The following is a 12,019-nucleotide window of genomic DNA, read 5'->3' as shown; positions in this document are numbered from 1 at the left end:
TAGATATTGAAAACTGGCAAAGACAAAAGTACACTTTCACAAATGAACGTTTCCTCCTAACCTACAATGTTCTCTCATTTTCTTTCTAACTTTCTTTTTTCATAACTGGTGTTACAGAAGGAGTAGCTGTCTTCAGAGGAGAACAGGAACTGCAGTTGGGTCTGACCTGTGTACTAGAAAGAGGAAAGACAATGGGCAGACAGCTACTGTGTGAGTTCTGATTTAGTCTAGTTCCTTGCAGATATTTAGTTATGGAAATATACCAGCTATTTTCCCTTTCTGTTCCCTATACCAAAGGAAATACCACTTTTTGGTGAAAAGCTTGCTTAACTCTGGTAAGTAATAACAAAAAACACTGGCAGCGATTTCATTTTTAAATCTGGGCATTTCTTTTGTCCATTATTAACCAGGAAAAAAAATGAATTTTTCTCTTTTCAGAACTGAAAAGAAGGAAGCTACTAATTACTGTGAAATGGCAAGGGAAAACAGAATTTGGACACTCCCACAGAGTGGGAGTTCAAAACAGAACTACAATATGCATATTACAAACTTTAAGCCCTAAACAAATGCATCCTTTCCAAAAAAAAAAAAAAAAAGTTTTTTAATACCTAATTCTACTACTACTGAACATATATTCTGAGTTGAAATGTTGAAACATTCAGTCACCTTTTCTTGGGACAGATGGTTTAGTTCTTCCAATTCATGCGAGAGCCTGTCTGCTTCTCTTTGGGCCTGAACTAACATTCGACGAGTCTCTGCCAATTCTGAGTGAGTGTGCTGCAGCTGTTCTCGTTCTAGCTTCAATTGCTGACCCAAATCTAATGCTTCTTTGTACTGGTCTCCAATGCAATTCCCCTGGTTTTTCACTCTCTGTAACAGGTAAACAACAACAGATCTCAAAAGAAAAACCAAACAAATAAAAAATCCCAAAACATTCTGCATTAATTCTTTTCTTTCAGAGGGGGAAAAAACAGCAGCAAGAAAAGAAAAAATACCACCAAGCCAAACTCCCATCAAACACAAAGTCCCAAAACCATAACATTTATATAAATATAAAAATAATATAAATATATAGACTCTATAAATATAATAGACTCTAAAAGACCACAGATCTGTTGTCTAAGTTCTGTGTCATCTCATAGCAGCCAACATAGATATTTAAAAGGAAGACGTAACAAAACTTGATTTATATATATTAACACATTCATAAAAAGCTTATTTTAACACCTATTCATTAGCATCTCATATATGCCTGAAAACAAGTATTTGTATAATTCATAAAGTTAGCTATTTTCTGTTTCATCTGTATGCTTCAACTCACTGTACAAAAAAGAAAACCACCACCACACCTCTTCTAGCTCCTAAGAGCACGCTAGCTCTCAGTACTCCTCTGATGCAATTATTTCCACAAGATAAATATTTAAAATATTTATATTTAAGACACAAGAAGCTCTCATCACACAGTATCATTGATACAGAATGAGTCCAGAGGAGGGCCACACCAAGATGAGCACCTCTTCTATGGGGACAGGTTGAGAGAGCTGGGGTTGTTCAGCCTAGAGAAGAGAAGGCACTGCAGAGACCTTATAGTGGCTTTCCAGTGCCTAAAGGGGGCCTGCAGGAAAGCTGGGGAAGGACTCTTTGTCAGGGGATGTAGTGATAGGACAAGGAGTAATGACTTTAAACGAAAACAAGGTAGATTTAGATTAGATATTAGGATGAACAATGATCGATTGTTGATTTAATTTCAAGGAAGACCATCTCCATAGCCAAAGCATCAGATTACTGAAGATGATCAATATTTTAATTTCTTCACAAAACAGACATGAGTCTGCCAATAAATTTCTAACTTCTAAATCATTAAACTGGTTTAATTTTAGGGCATTAAGATCCAGCAAAAATCAGGATATACAATACAATTATATGGGGAGAAGTAATGACACTTATTCTAAAGAGACACCGTACAGTTCTTTCTAGGCAGTTACAGTAATGGCGTTAAAAATTTGACAATTTGTTTTAAATGAACTCTACTTAAGAATTTAAGTAGATAACTCCACAGTATTTGCAAGCACTATCTTTAGGGAGAAGGCTGTTTTACTTGCATCGTTTATTAAACAATCACACGGGCCTAAGTACTAAAAATTGTGCAGTACGTTGTGAATAACAGTTGCTAAGGGAAGGGGATTGAAATCCAAGGAGCATTTCACCTTCTCAAGAGCTTCTAGGCTCTGTTGCTTTCTTTCAATTTTCTTCTTCAGCTGATTTATTTCTTGATCTCTTTGGAGTATTTCAAACTCCTTTTCACGAAGCTCATCTTTAGAATGCTGGAGTTTGTTCTCTAAGCTCTCAATCTGAACAGAAAATGCAATAATATCAGGCCATTTATTTTAATGAAATCAGAACAATTAAGAAAACCTTACAAACACTGCCAATATTAATACTGACTTTGGGATCCCTTGCTAATTTTTGATTTTATTTTGCTAACGTTTTTCTATATTAGAAGAGCAGTTTGGGAATTATCATATTAAGTAGAAAGACACATTTTCATTTTTGCACTGTCATATCCCTGTAATAGTTTTAATTGTCAAATAAAATAGTTTTGCTAGTATATTAAGGTATTCTTTCCTTCCCTACAATACAGCACCAGTATTCTCTTCCAGGTTAAACCTGGCCAGTTGTGTGTTCCAGAACCAGACATTCTTATATAATCATTTGCCCTTTGTTAGGGAAACTGTGTTTTAAAGCAAGAATTACCTGTTTATTGCATTCCTTAACTTCTAACTCAGATTTCTCTAAATTACTCTCTAATTGAATTATTTGTTGTTCCATTTCTCCCCTATGTTCACGAACTGTCATATCCAACTGTGTAATCTAGATACAAAACAGGAAAAAAGGAGACATATTATTTTGAACTACTATGCAGAATTTAGGCAGCAACATGACAAAATACGATAGCAAAAGGAATTAAACTAAACTCTTGTAGTCTCAGAAATATTCTTCCAAGCAGTCAAAATAAAAATGCACCCTAGCTACCTCATTTGAAAACCAGGGGCAAAACACAAAGAGCAAAGTGGAAAATTGGGGGGAAAAAAAAGTCCCTAACAGAACACATTTGGTCATCAGATATACAGAATACAAACCAAGTTTAATTTAATTCAGTTTAATCTGAATTTAATTAGTAGTTCATTATACTTGTCCATTATGTTAGAAAGTGCCGATTTTTGCCAAAGCAAGATACATAAATTAATTCTGTTGCTTTAGTGAACTCGCAGAGCAGCTCACAGGGTGCTGTGACAAGAATATACTGGAAGATCTGACCTCGTTACAGTCTCAGTTCCTTCTACAGATGTATTTTTTTTGCACCTTAAATATTCTTGGATACACAAGCTGTTAATTCTTGCAGGAAGTAGCAATTAGAAGGCTGCGGGCTAATTGTAAGTGACAAAATAATAGCTTTTCCACAAGGAGTACCAAATGCTGAAGCCAAATCAAAAGACTGAAAATATTTCATGTGAGATACGGAAATTTCTTCACAGTAAATATGCTGTTTTATATTTAGAGATTGCTTTAGATCTAATTAAATATGATCCAGTGAAAACCAGGAAAGGAATCTATCATCTCAAGGCACATTTCAGTGCAGACCTTTCCTCCCTTTTATCAAAAATCAATATGTCAACAGTGTCCTGCAACTTTATTACTAAAAGAATTATGGGATGGGTTTACATGAGGCTTCTGTTCTATGAAAATAATAGTTTGTGCCCCTTTAGGGGAGCACAACCTGATCCTTCCTGTTGCCATACGGCTTCAGGAAGATACAGCAAGTTTTATAGTCAATACTATGGCTAGCTTAGCAGTACAGTTTGGAATGATATGTTAACACAATTAAATTTAGTATATTTTTCATAAAGTATCATAATACTACATAATAGGAACAGCTGTCAGTAACATACTTAAAAACGATCTGACCTGAGCTGCTCTTTGTTTCAGTTCCCAATTCCTTTCTTTCAGTGCTTGGTCCATGTCAAGCAGTTCTTGCTTTTTGTCTTCCATTTCTCCCTTGCAATACCTGAAATTCACATATGTTTAACTGCTTAATGCACATTCAGTTGCTTAGCTTCAAGCAATTGAATTTCAGCTTGAAAAACATCACATCTATTGCTTAAAGCCAGGTTACTTTAAAGTGTGAATCTACTGATTGGAAAGACAAACCAAATAGAGTAATTGTGATAGTTTCCTTGTGGAGATCTCCCAATAACTTCATTATTCAATGTATTTAACTGGTTATAAGGACAACATATTGTTGAAAAAAAATAGTAAATAAAGGTATCACTAATTTATGGTCAGAATGTAAAATTCAGTTTTCATGATAGAAAAGATAGCAGCTAACCTCAGCTCAGCTGTTAGACTCATGACAGCAACATGTTTCTCTTCTAGAGAGGACTGTGCGTTCTGTAATGCTTCTTGCAATTCCTGAAGTTGTGTTAAAGTGATTTTTAATTCTTCATTGGCATTCTGTAATGCATATTCTAGTTCTACTATTTTCTGTAATGCTTCCCTGTGGCAAGTCTCACTTTGAAGCAGCTTATCTTCTAAATCATTCACTGTTTTACAGACACACACACAAAACAAATCAAATCAAAGTGTTGAATCATCAGTAAGTCAGGCTCTTTATGAATACCATTGTCTATTAGCACTGGTAGCTGTAACCGATTTTCAGTATCACTATTTTTAGGAAAATCTAGAAAGACAATGAAATTATACAACCACCCATTCATGGCACTTAAGTCTTCACCGTTTTCTATTCAGTTCACAATCTACAATAGACTTGAAATTTGAGTATGCATCTAAAACATTTTGCCAATGAGAAAAGAGAGAGACAATATAGTAAATGAATATACACTGCTACAAAATACGCTAACAGAATTGCTAGTAAGCCTCCAGTTTAAAAGAATGGTAAAAATAAATGGAAGAGGAGTGGTTAGAAAGTTTATTTCCACAAGCTCTTGTGTTTTTTTTTCTTTTAAATGAGATGAATTTTCATGAATGTCATTACAACTTTGTTAAATTTGTGTGTCTTGTTTGATTACCATACTAAGGATCTGCATTGCCAGTTTACAGACACAAATCTGCTTAGTTATTTCACATAAGGTAAAGGTATACCCACAAAAAAGAGAATTTGCAGAAACCCCATGAAAATAAGTCAGTGGCTTGTTTGTTTATCTTTAACTATAGAATTACCGAAAAATTTAAAAATATGACTATGGAAAACCCTCAAAACTATCATATTCTGACTTGCTTGTGCTTAATAATAAAAAGGGAAAATATCGAACCTAATACACAGAGAAATGGCGTGATTAAAGGAAGCCTGGAAAACAAAACAGCTAAATTACCCTCATTTGTCTTTTCATTGAGCTCTGATTGTGCTTCTTTCAAAGTGATATCCAATTGATTTATTTGCATTGCTTTGTCTTCAGCATCTCGTTTTAATTGTACTACTTCTTTTTCCATAATAGTAAGTTCATTCTTGTACTGATCCATCTCCAACTTAATTTGCCTAAATAAAAGATGCAGCCAGAACAAAATGAACCTTGTAATAACAAAAGCAGCAAATCTACATCCTTACATGCTCTGAAAAGACAGATGCTTTCATGAATAGTGAATAATATCATTGAATCTAGTGGAATTCTGTTAGCAGATCGGCCACAAATACACAGCAGATCCTGTCAAGTTCAGTTGAAGCAATAAAGTTAAAGGAAGTTTGCTAGGAAAAGAAGATCTTACAGAAGTAGAATTATCATTATTCCCATCAATTATGTGAGTAACTGTGACATTCATAGGAACAACAAGAAGTCATATAAAGTAGGTTTTTCTTGCAACAAGAAGACATTCTTTAAGACTACCAAGCCCTCCTCAAAGTACAAACAATTTGATATATTTATGAATTGAATTGTATTATGAAGTGCCATTTTTAGACTAAATAGGTTGCCTGTACACATATTAATTCCATTTGAAGTCTGTTCCAGAACCTCATGCCTCTGCTAGTTAGAAACTTTCTAAATTCCCATCTATTAGCCAGAGACTGAGAGGTGTAATTACATAGCTGAACACCATTTCAGAGCAAACATCGTTACATCTATATGCAGAATATTCCTCCCAGTTATTCTAAACCTACCTGATTATGCTGTTAAGTTCATCTACCTTCATTCTGTTTAAATCTGCTTCCTGAGAAGCTAGACAAAGCTTCTGTTCTACCTTTCTCAATTCATCTTCTGCACGCGCTTTCTGTTTCTGAAGTTCTTGTTCCAAAGTAGATACCTATTTAAAATTGTATTTAAATATATATATATTACTTTTAAACTATGTAACAAAGAAAAATACATCTTTGTCTTGTAATTCATACACTTTTAATACAACAGGTATCTCTATAGTCTAAAATTGTATATAGTTTAAGTCACTATATAGTCACAACTGCAGTCACATCTGGAAGACAAATGTTTTTGAGTAAGTGTAACTAGGTTCAACTTTTGAATTTCAATACACCTCACCTTAACTGAAGTCTAGGGCTTGATTTTCCAAGTACTTAGCCACAAAAATATAAGAGTTTTTGATAGCAAAGAGCTTGCTTTAATACAAAACAAACTGTAATTCCTTTATTTTAGATATATCTAAATTAACAACTATCACCTCAGTTATCAGATAAACATTCAGATTCTAAAGTTGTTACAAAAATGCATATAAAAGAATTTAAACAACTGTCCTTACGTAGACTCTTTTCATGGTACTGTACCTGTTTTTCAAGCTTAGTTTGATTATCTTCCAGTTCCCCATTTCTAATAGTTTCTTGCTGCAACATTTGCTGATGATGATGCAAGGTTTGTTGCAGAATAATATTTTGTTCACTTGTGTCCTGAAGATCATGACCTTTCAGTTTTATTTCCTTTTGTAAATAAAAAACCTGAAAATACATTTACTTTCCATTACAGTAAAACATTTTTAATGCATTTTTATTACATTTTTTCATGTAACAGTGAGAAGCGTGATAAAAACTCAGTGGCTTGAAGTAGAAGTTTTGTATCCCCAGGACTTCTTCCCCACTGAGATACTTGTGACACAAATCGACTATGGACATGTAACTTTATATTGCAATAGCATGCTCTCCATTCTTTATGACAATGATTTCTTTAATCCTGATTCTGTTACTTCTTTAAACAACTCATTTCAATTGGTATTCCTTTTTCCTAGGTTTATCCAACATTTCTTAGTTATGCTTTTCCCCTTTACCCTCACAAAATGTATAGTATTTGCCCCCAGCTCAATTCCTCACCACAATTCATGCTGCAAAGGCTTTGTTTTGTATTTCACAAGCTTTTATATTAAACACATCAGAACAACAGCTTTCTCTGCAATACAGAAGAACCACTAAAATAAATTATTACCTCTTCAGACTTCTTTTTGAGCTGATTTTCAAACATCTCCTTATTTTCTTCCGACTGACTCAAAAACAGTGCAAGTTCTTCCTTACATATATCTAGTGCTGACTCAAGTTGTTTCACCTAGTTGAATGTAAAAATTACTTCAAATTAGCTATTTTTTGTTAGCTAGCTAGTAGTCCAAAAATGTTGAAAATATATAGCTTTTCAGACATCTTATGCAAAGATATTTTAATCTAAGAGCGTTAAAACAGACGTGAAAGATTATAAGCTTCAAAGAACTGAAATAACATTCAGAAATGTAAGAGATCAGGGGTCCTAATTTTAAGTCTCTGGAAAACAACCCAAATACTAGAAAGACACTCAAAAAAGAAAACTGATCCAACACAAATTCAGAGAACATGCTACCAGCTATGTCACAAGTATCTTCTCCTGGTAGTATCCTGAAGATCTAATACTGCCTGAAACCTGACTGTGTTAAGTCACCACATGATAATGTTTAGTAAAACCGTTGCAATTATTGCATGGAAAATACCAAGCAAACACTAAGAAGTACAGATGGTTTTGTTTTTTGTTTTAATAGACGACCAATATTATGATATCATATGTCTAAACTATACCTAGTGCAAAAACCTATGAAATATTACCTTTGTTAGGCAACCTCTTGCTTTCAAAGTACAAGTACAAATCTGCCCTATTTGTAACTACAGTAATTTAATAAGGCAATTATGCATTGCATAATCTCTTATGGCAGATTTCAGCATAGCTTTTATTAAAAAAAAAAATAAAAGTAGTGGGAATACTTCAGTCTAACAATTTCTGAAATATTTGTGCAAGACATTTCTGTAAAACAGCCTCAACATAGTTTGTCCACAGAGGATAAGAAAAGAAGACATCACTATTGCAAACTTTAAAACTATTAATCGAAAATTACAGAGAGTTTACTAACTTTGATTGTTTGCTCAGTTAACCGACTCTGCAGTATCTTCAGTCCCTCATCTTTCTTGATGTTTTGTTTTTTCACTTCCTGCTTAAGCATTTTTTTCCAAAACAAAAAAAAAAAGGTAAATATAGTGGCAGTAATAAAAGTATAGCTACTAAGAATTCATACTAGGAATCAGAGGAAAAAATAGATCATTGTACATATATGCATACAGCTTGCATACTGTATTTGTGTATATCATACTTCAAAGAGAATTTGGTTCCTAAGAAGTGTCCCTTCATATTCTGCAGCAAAAGGAATTATTAAAAGAAACATAGATTGCCATATTAGAACATTCTTGTTTTTCCATCTAGTGCAGAATAAATGCAGTAGTTCTTTATCCAGATCTCTTTTCCTTAATTAAAGCAAGAAGCCCAAGGGGCAAACCAGAGGTATAAACAGACTGCTGAGATGGTAAACAACAAGGGGTCATGAAAGTTCACACACTTTAGAGTAGTATGGGGAGTACACTAGATTCAGTCAATGACTCAAACTAAAATTAAGAAGGAAGCAAAGACATTATCTTTCATTTTCTCCAGTTTTTCCACGTGTCCATGGATGTGCTTTTCATTATTAGCCACTTGCTTGATTTGTATTTAAAGAAAGTCAAAAGCCAACCTTACCTCTCTGCTCTCTATCAGTAGCTCATCCAATGATTCAATGTGATGCTGTTTATGTATAACATCTTGTTGCAAAACAGATATTGTTTTTTCTTGTTGTACAAGTTGTTGATGTTTCTTGTCTAGCTGTGTCTGAAGCTGTCCATAAGTAGTTAATGGTTTACTACTTTAACAAGCTTTTTCAGAGAACTTATACATCTAAATATGTAATTCAATTTTATTCACCCACCACTAAGAATGAAAAGTAAATAGATTTCTGCTATCAGCAGTGTTGCACAATATTAAATATAACAAGAAATCCCCATTCCTTGTTAGTTTAAAGCAATAGGAGAAACAAGAGAATAAGAATATAATTGCCTGTTGTCAGCCAAAGCACTGAGACACTCATACATTCTTTACTAAAAGGTAACAAGTTTCTTTAACAGATAGAAATAGCCAAGGTTAAATTTCTAATGACATGGAGCAACTGAATTCCTCTACAAAGAATGAAAAATCCCACTGACAGTTCTTCCTGAATACAGATGCTCATAAGGTTGGCAGAGGTTCAGCAAGCAAGAGTACTCTTAGAAGCTACAATTCTACTTTTTCTTTTTGTACTAGGTGTTTGGAGCAAAGACCCACAGTATTCTTAAGCCTGCATTTCTGTTCAATTGAGCAGAAAAGATACTTGTGTCTCAGACAGAAGTCATGAGATTGTGTAGCATTAGACAGACAATTAACTAAAAATCAGGGAACGTAGGAAGAAGATAATATACATTTTTAATTGTGTCTCTCAGAACTACTGAAAAAAATGAAGAAATTAACACAGGAAATAAGTTATCACATCTATCATGCATACATACTAGCACACAAAGAAGGTCTTACTAGTTCTATCTGTTTCTCCATCTCTCTGTGCTGCTCAAGATGAACCAATTTTGCTTTTTCAAAAGCAGAAGTTATTTGCTCATGTTCTTCACTGACAGTTGTTTCCAACTCACGAATGCGGCTATTTTTTCCCTGGAAAATGGCAACAGCAAGAAGGACTTAATAAAAATAGCTAGCTCTGATATTAGTTGTTATTCGATGATCAAGTTCCCAGATTTTACAAACACCACAGAAAATGCTAAAGTTATACAAAGTATGTCTCCTCTGAAAGGATGTCACACCTATAATAAAGGTGTAGCATACCACTGCAGCCACTATACAGAGATGGGGTGCCTGCTAAGGTCAACCAACTACCAGCCAGTGGAGGAAGGAACATCTGATAAGAAAAAAAAATGGACAGATGCAATCTCTTAAAATACATGTTTCCATTGAAAAGGAACACAAATTCTTTTCTTTGCTAGCAACTTTTGACCCCTCCCCAAAACTAAAAATATTTATATAACAATACCAGAACTTGAAGATACAGTTCTCCAAGTTTTAGATCACCTTCTTCAAAAGTTAACATCTACAAGACATTTTTATTCACAGGTCCACATTCAAGTAATTTTATTAAGCAGGTATTAAAAAGAAATTTAGAGAACAAGCTCAATGCTTTTTTTTTTTAATAGTATGGATGAAATGATGATCTCACCAAAACAAATGGTAGTGCTGCAGTTCATTTTAACAGGGCTAGATTTTCATTATGTACGTCATCAAAAGGAAACAGTATCACGTCCATTAACAACTAACCATACTCAAAAGCAAGGAAAAAAACATGTTTTATTTAAAGTTTTTTTTTTCTTTTTAAACTATGCCATCTAAAAACCATGCAGATTGCCTAGCAGACCTGGAAGTCTATCCACATTGAATACATGGAATAATAACACTTTAATTTAAACTTTGATCTTCATTTTCGTCATTTTACACAGACGTTGTTTCTCACCATGAACATCTTACCATAAGTTCCTGTTCCAACTCTGTATTTCTTGCTGCAGCAGCAGAATAAGTAACAGCCTTTTCTTCCAATTGTTTCTCAAGCGCCAAAAGTTGAGAAGATTTCTTTACTATCTGGAATTAAATATGGAAAAAAAAACAGAGGTGAAGACTACCATTTCTGGTTTATTCAAGTATATTATATGCTTTCTTATTGCCAATTCTGTAGTAGCTACTTGTATTCATTAATAATTTTTATGAATAATGTATTTATTTTTGTAAGCTCTATTAATCTTTATTCATCACAGAGAAGAATTCAGGACAATTTACCTCTAATGCATCCTATCTGTGATAATTTAGTGCCACACACTGTAATTAGTTACCACAAATTTATAATATTTATGGTCATTATTAGGAAATATCACAAAATCAAATCATGCTGGAACTAATGCGTTAGCACCAGAGTGTAAATATTAACATTTATTCAGAGAAGAGCTAGCTGAAGGTTGATTTCTTTCCTGATGTTAATCTCTGGCAACTGTATTGCAATTTAATGAGGAAAAATACTTAGATGTTGAAAGAACAGTTACCTTCTTAATATTCCACATTAATTCAGCCATTCCAAAGCAACAAGACCATGCACATTTTCCACATAATAAATCAAGCTAGCCCACTAAGAACATCAGTTTTAAAACTACATATTTCTGACAAAGACAAATTGAGGCTTCTGTCTTAAAGTTTTCCCACTTACTCAAAAGTTTATTTCCAATTTCTCTCTAAATATGCCAAACTTTCAAATTAAGATGACAACTGCAGTTTTTCCATAATGATTGTCTTAACTGTCTCTGATGACTGAACTAAGCAAAGTGTGATACGTTTTTTCAGCGCTGTTAGTAACTTACTTCTTGCTCTAAACTATTAGTTTTTGAAGCCTTTTCCAATAGCTCTTCTTGTATGATTTGAAACTGACTGGCGCTCTGAGCCATGCTGGTCTTCAAAAAAGAATTCTCATCATCAATTTTTGTCAGTTTAATACATAATTCTTCTATCTCTTTCTTGAATCTTTGCCTCTCCTTTTCAAATTGTTTGCTGATAAGTTCCAACTGTTGACACTTCTTCCTCTCTCAAAGTAGAAAAAATGATTTGAGATT

General features: G+C 33.7%; 1 protein-coding gene across 11 annotated transcripts in view; it reads right to left on the bottom strand.

Moving 5' to 3' along the window:
* CCDC18 (coiled-coil domain containing 18) overlaps window positions 1-12,019 on the bottom strand; it is a 29,912-nt gene that overhangs the window by 7,900 nt on the left and 9,993 nt on the right. For all 11 annotated transcript variants that reach the window (XR_014587745.1, XR_014587746.1, XR_014587747.1 and 8 more), the window contains exons 12-25: window positions 11,771-11,991; window positions 10,893-11,003; window positions 9,897-10,028; window positions 9,036-9,170; window positions 8,380-8,457; window positions 7,437-7,553; window positions 6,788-6,955; window positions 6,173-6,315; window positions 5,391-5,554; window positions 4,388-4,601; window positions 3,967-4,066; window positions 2,755-2,871; window positions 2,208-2,351; window positions 667-870 (exon numbers count right to left, since the gene is read on the bottom strand). Coding sequence is in view for 7 of the 11 variants with exons in the window: in XM_083847425.1 (XP_083703551.1) it covers window positions 667-870; window positions 2,208-2,351; window positions 2,755-2,871; window positions 3,967-4,066; window positions 4,388-4,601; window positions 5,391-5,554; window positions 6,173-6,315; window positions 6,788-6,955; window positions 7,437-7,553; window positions 8,380-8,457; window positions 9,036-9,170; window positions 9,897-10,028; window positions 10,893-11,003; window positions 11,771-11,991 (2,048 nt within the window). In the remaining 4 variants the exon portion in view is untranslated. The remainder of the gene's footprint in view (window positions 1-666; window positions 871-2,207; window positions 2,352-2,754; window positions 2,872-3,966; window positions 4,067-4,387; window positions 4,602-5,390; window positions 5,555-6,172; window positions 6,316-6,787; window positions 6,956-7,436; window positions 7,554-8,379; window positions 8,458-9,035; window positions 9,171-9,896; window positions 10,029-10,892; window positions 11,004-11,770; window positions 11,992-12,019) is intronic.

This window comes from Anser anser, assembly GCF_964211835.1.
Source record: "Anser anser genome assembly, chromosome: 8".
Classification (NCBI taxonomy): domain Eukaryota; kingdom Metazoa; phylum Chordata; class Aves; order Anseriformes; family Anatidae; genus Anser; species Anser anser.
Note: the sequence above shows the minus strand (reverse complement) of the source record. Positions and strands in the feature narration are given on the sequence as shown.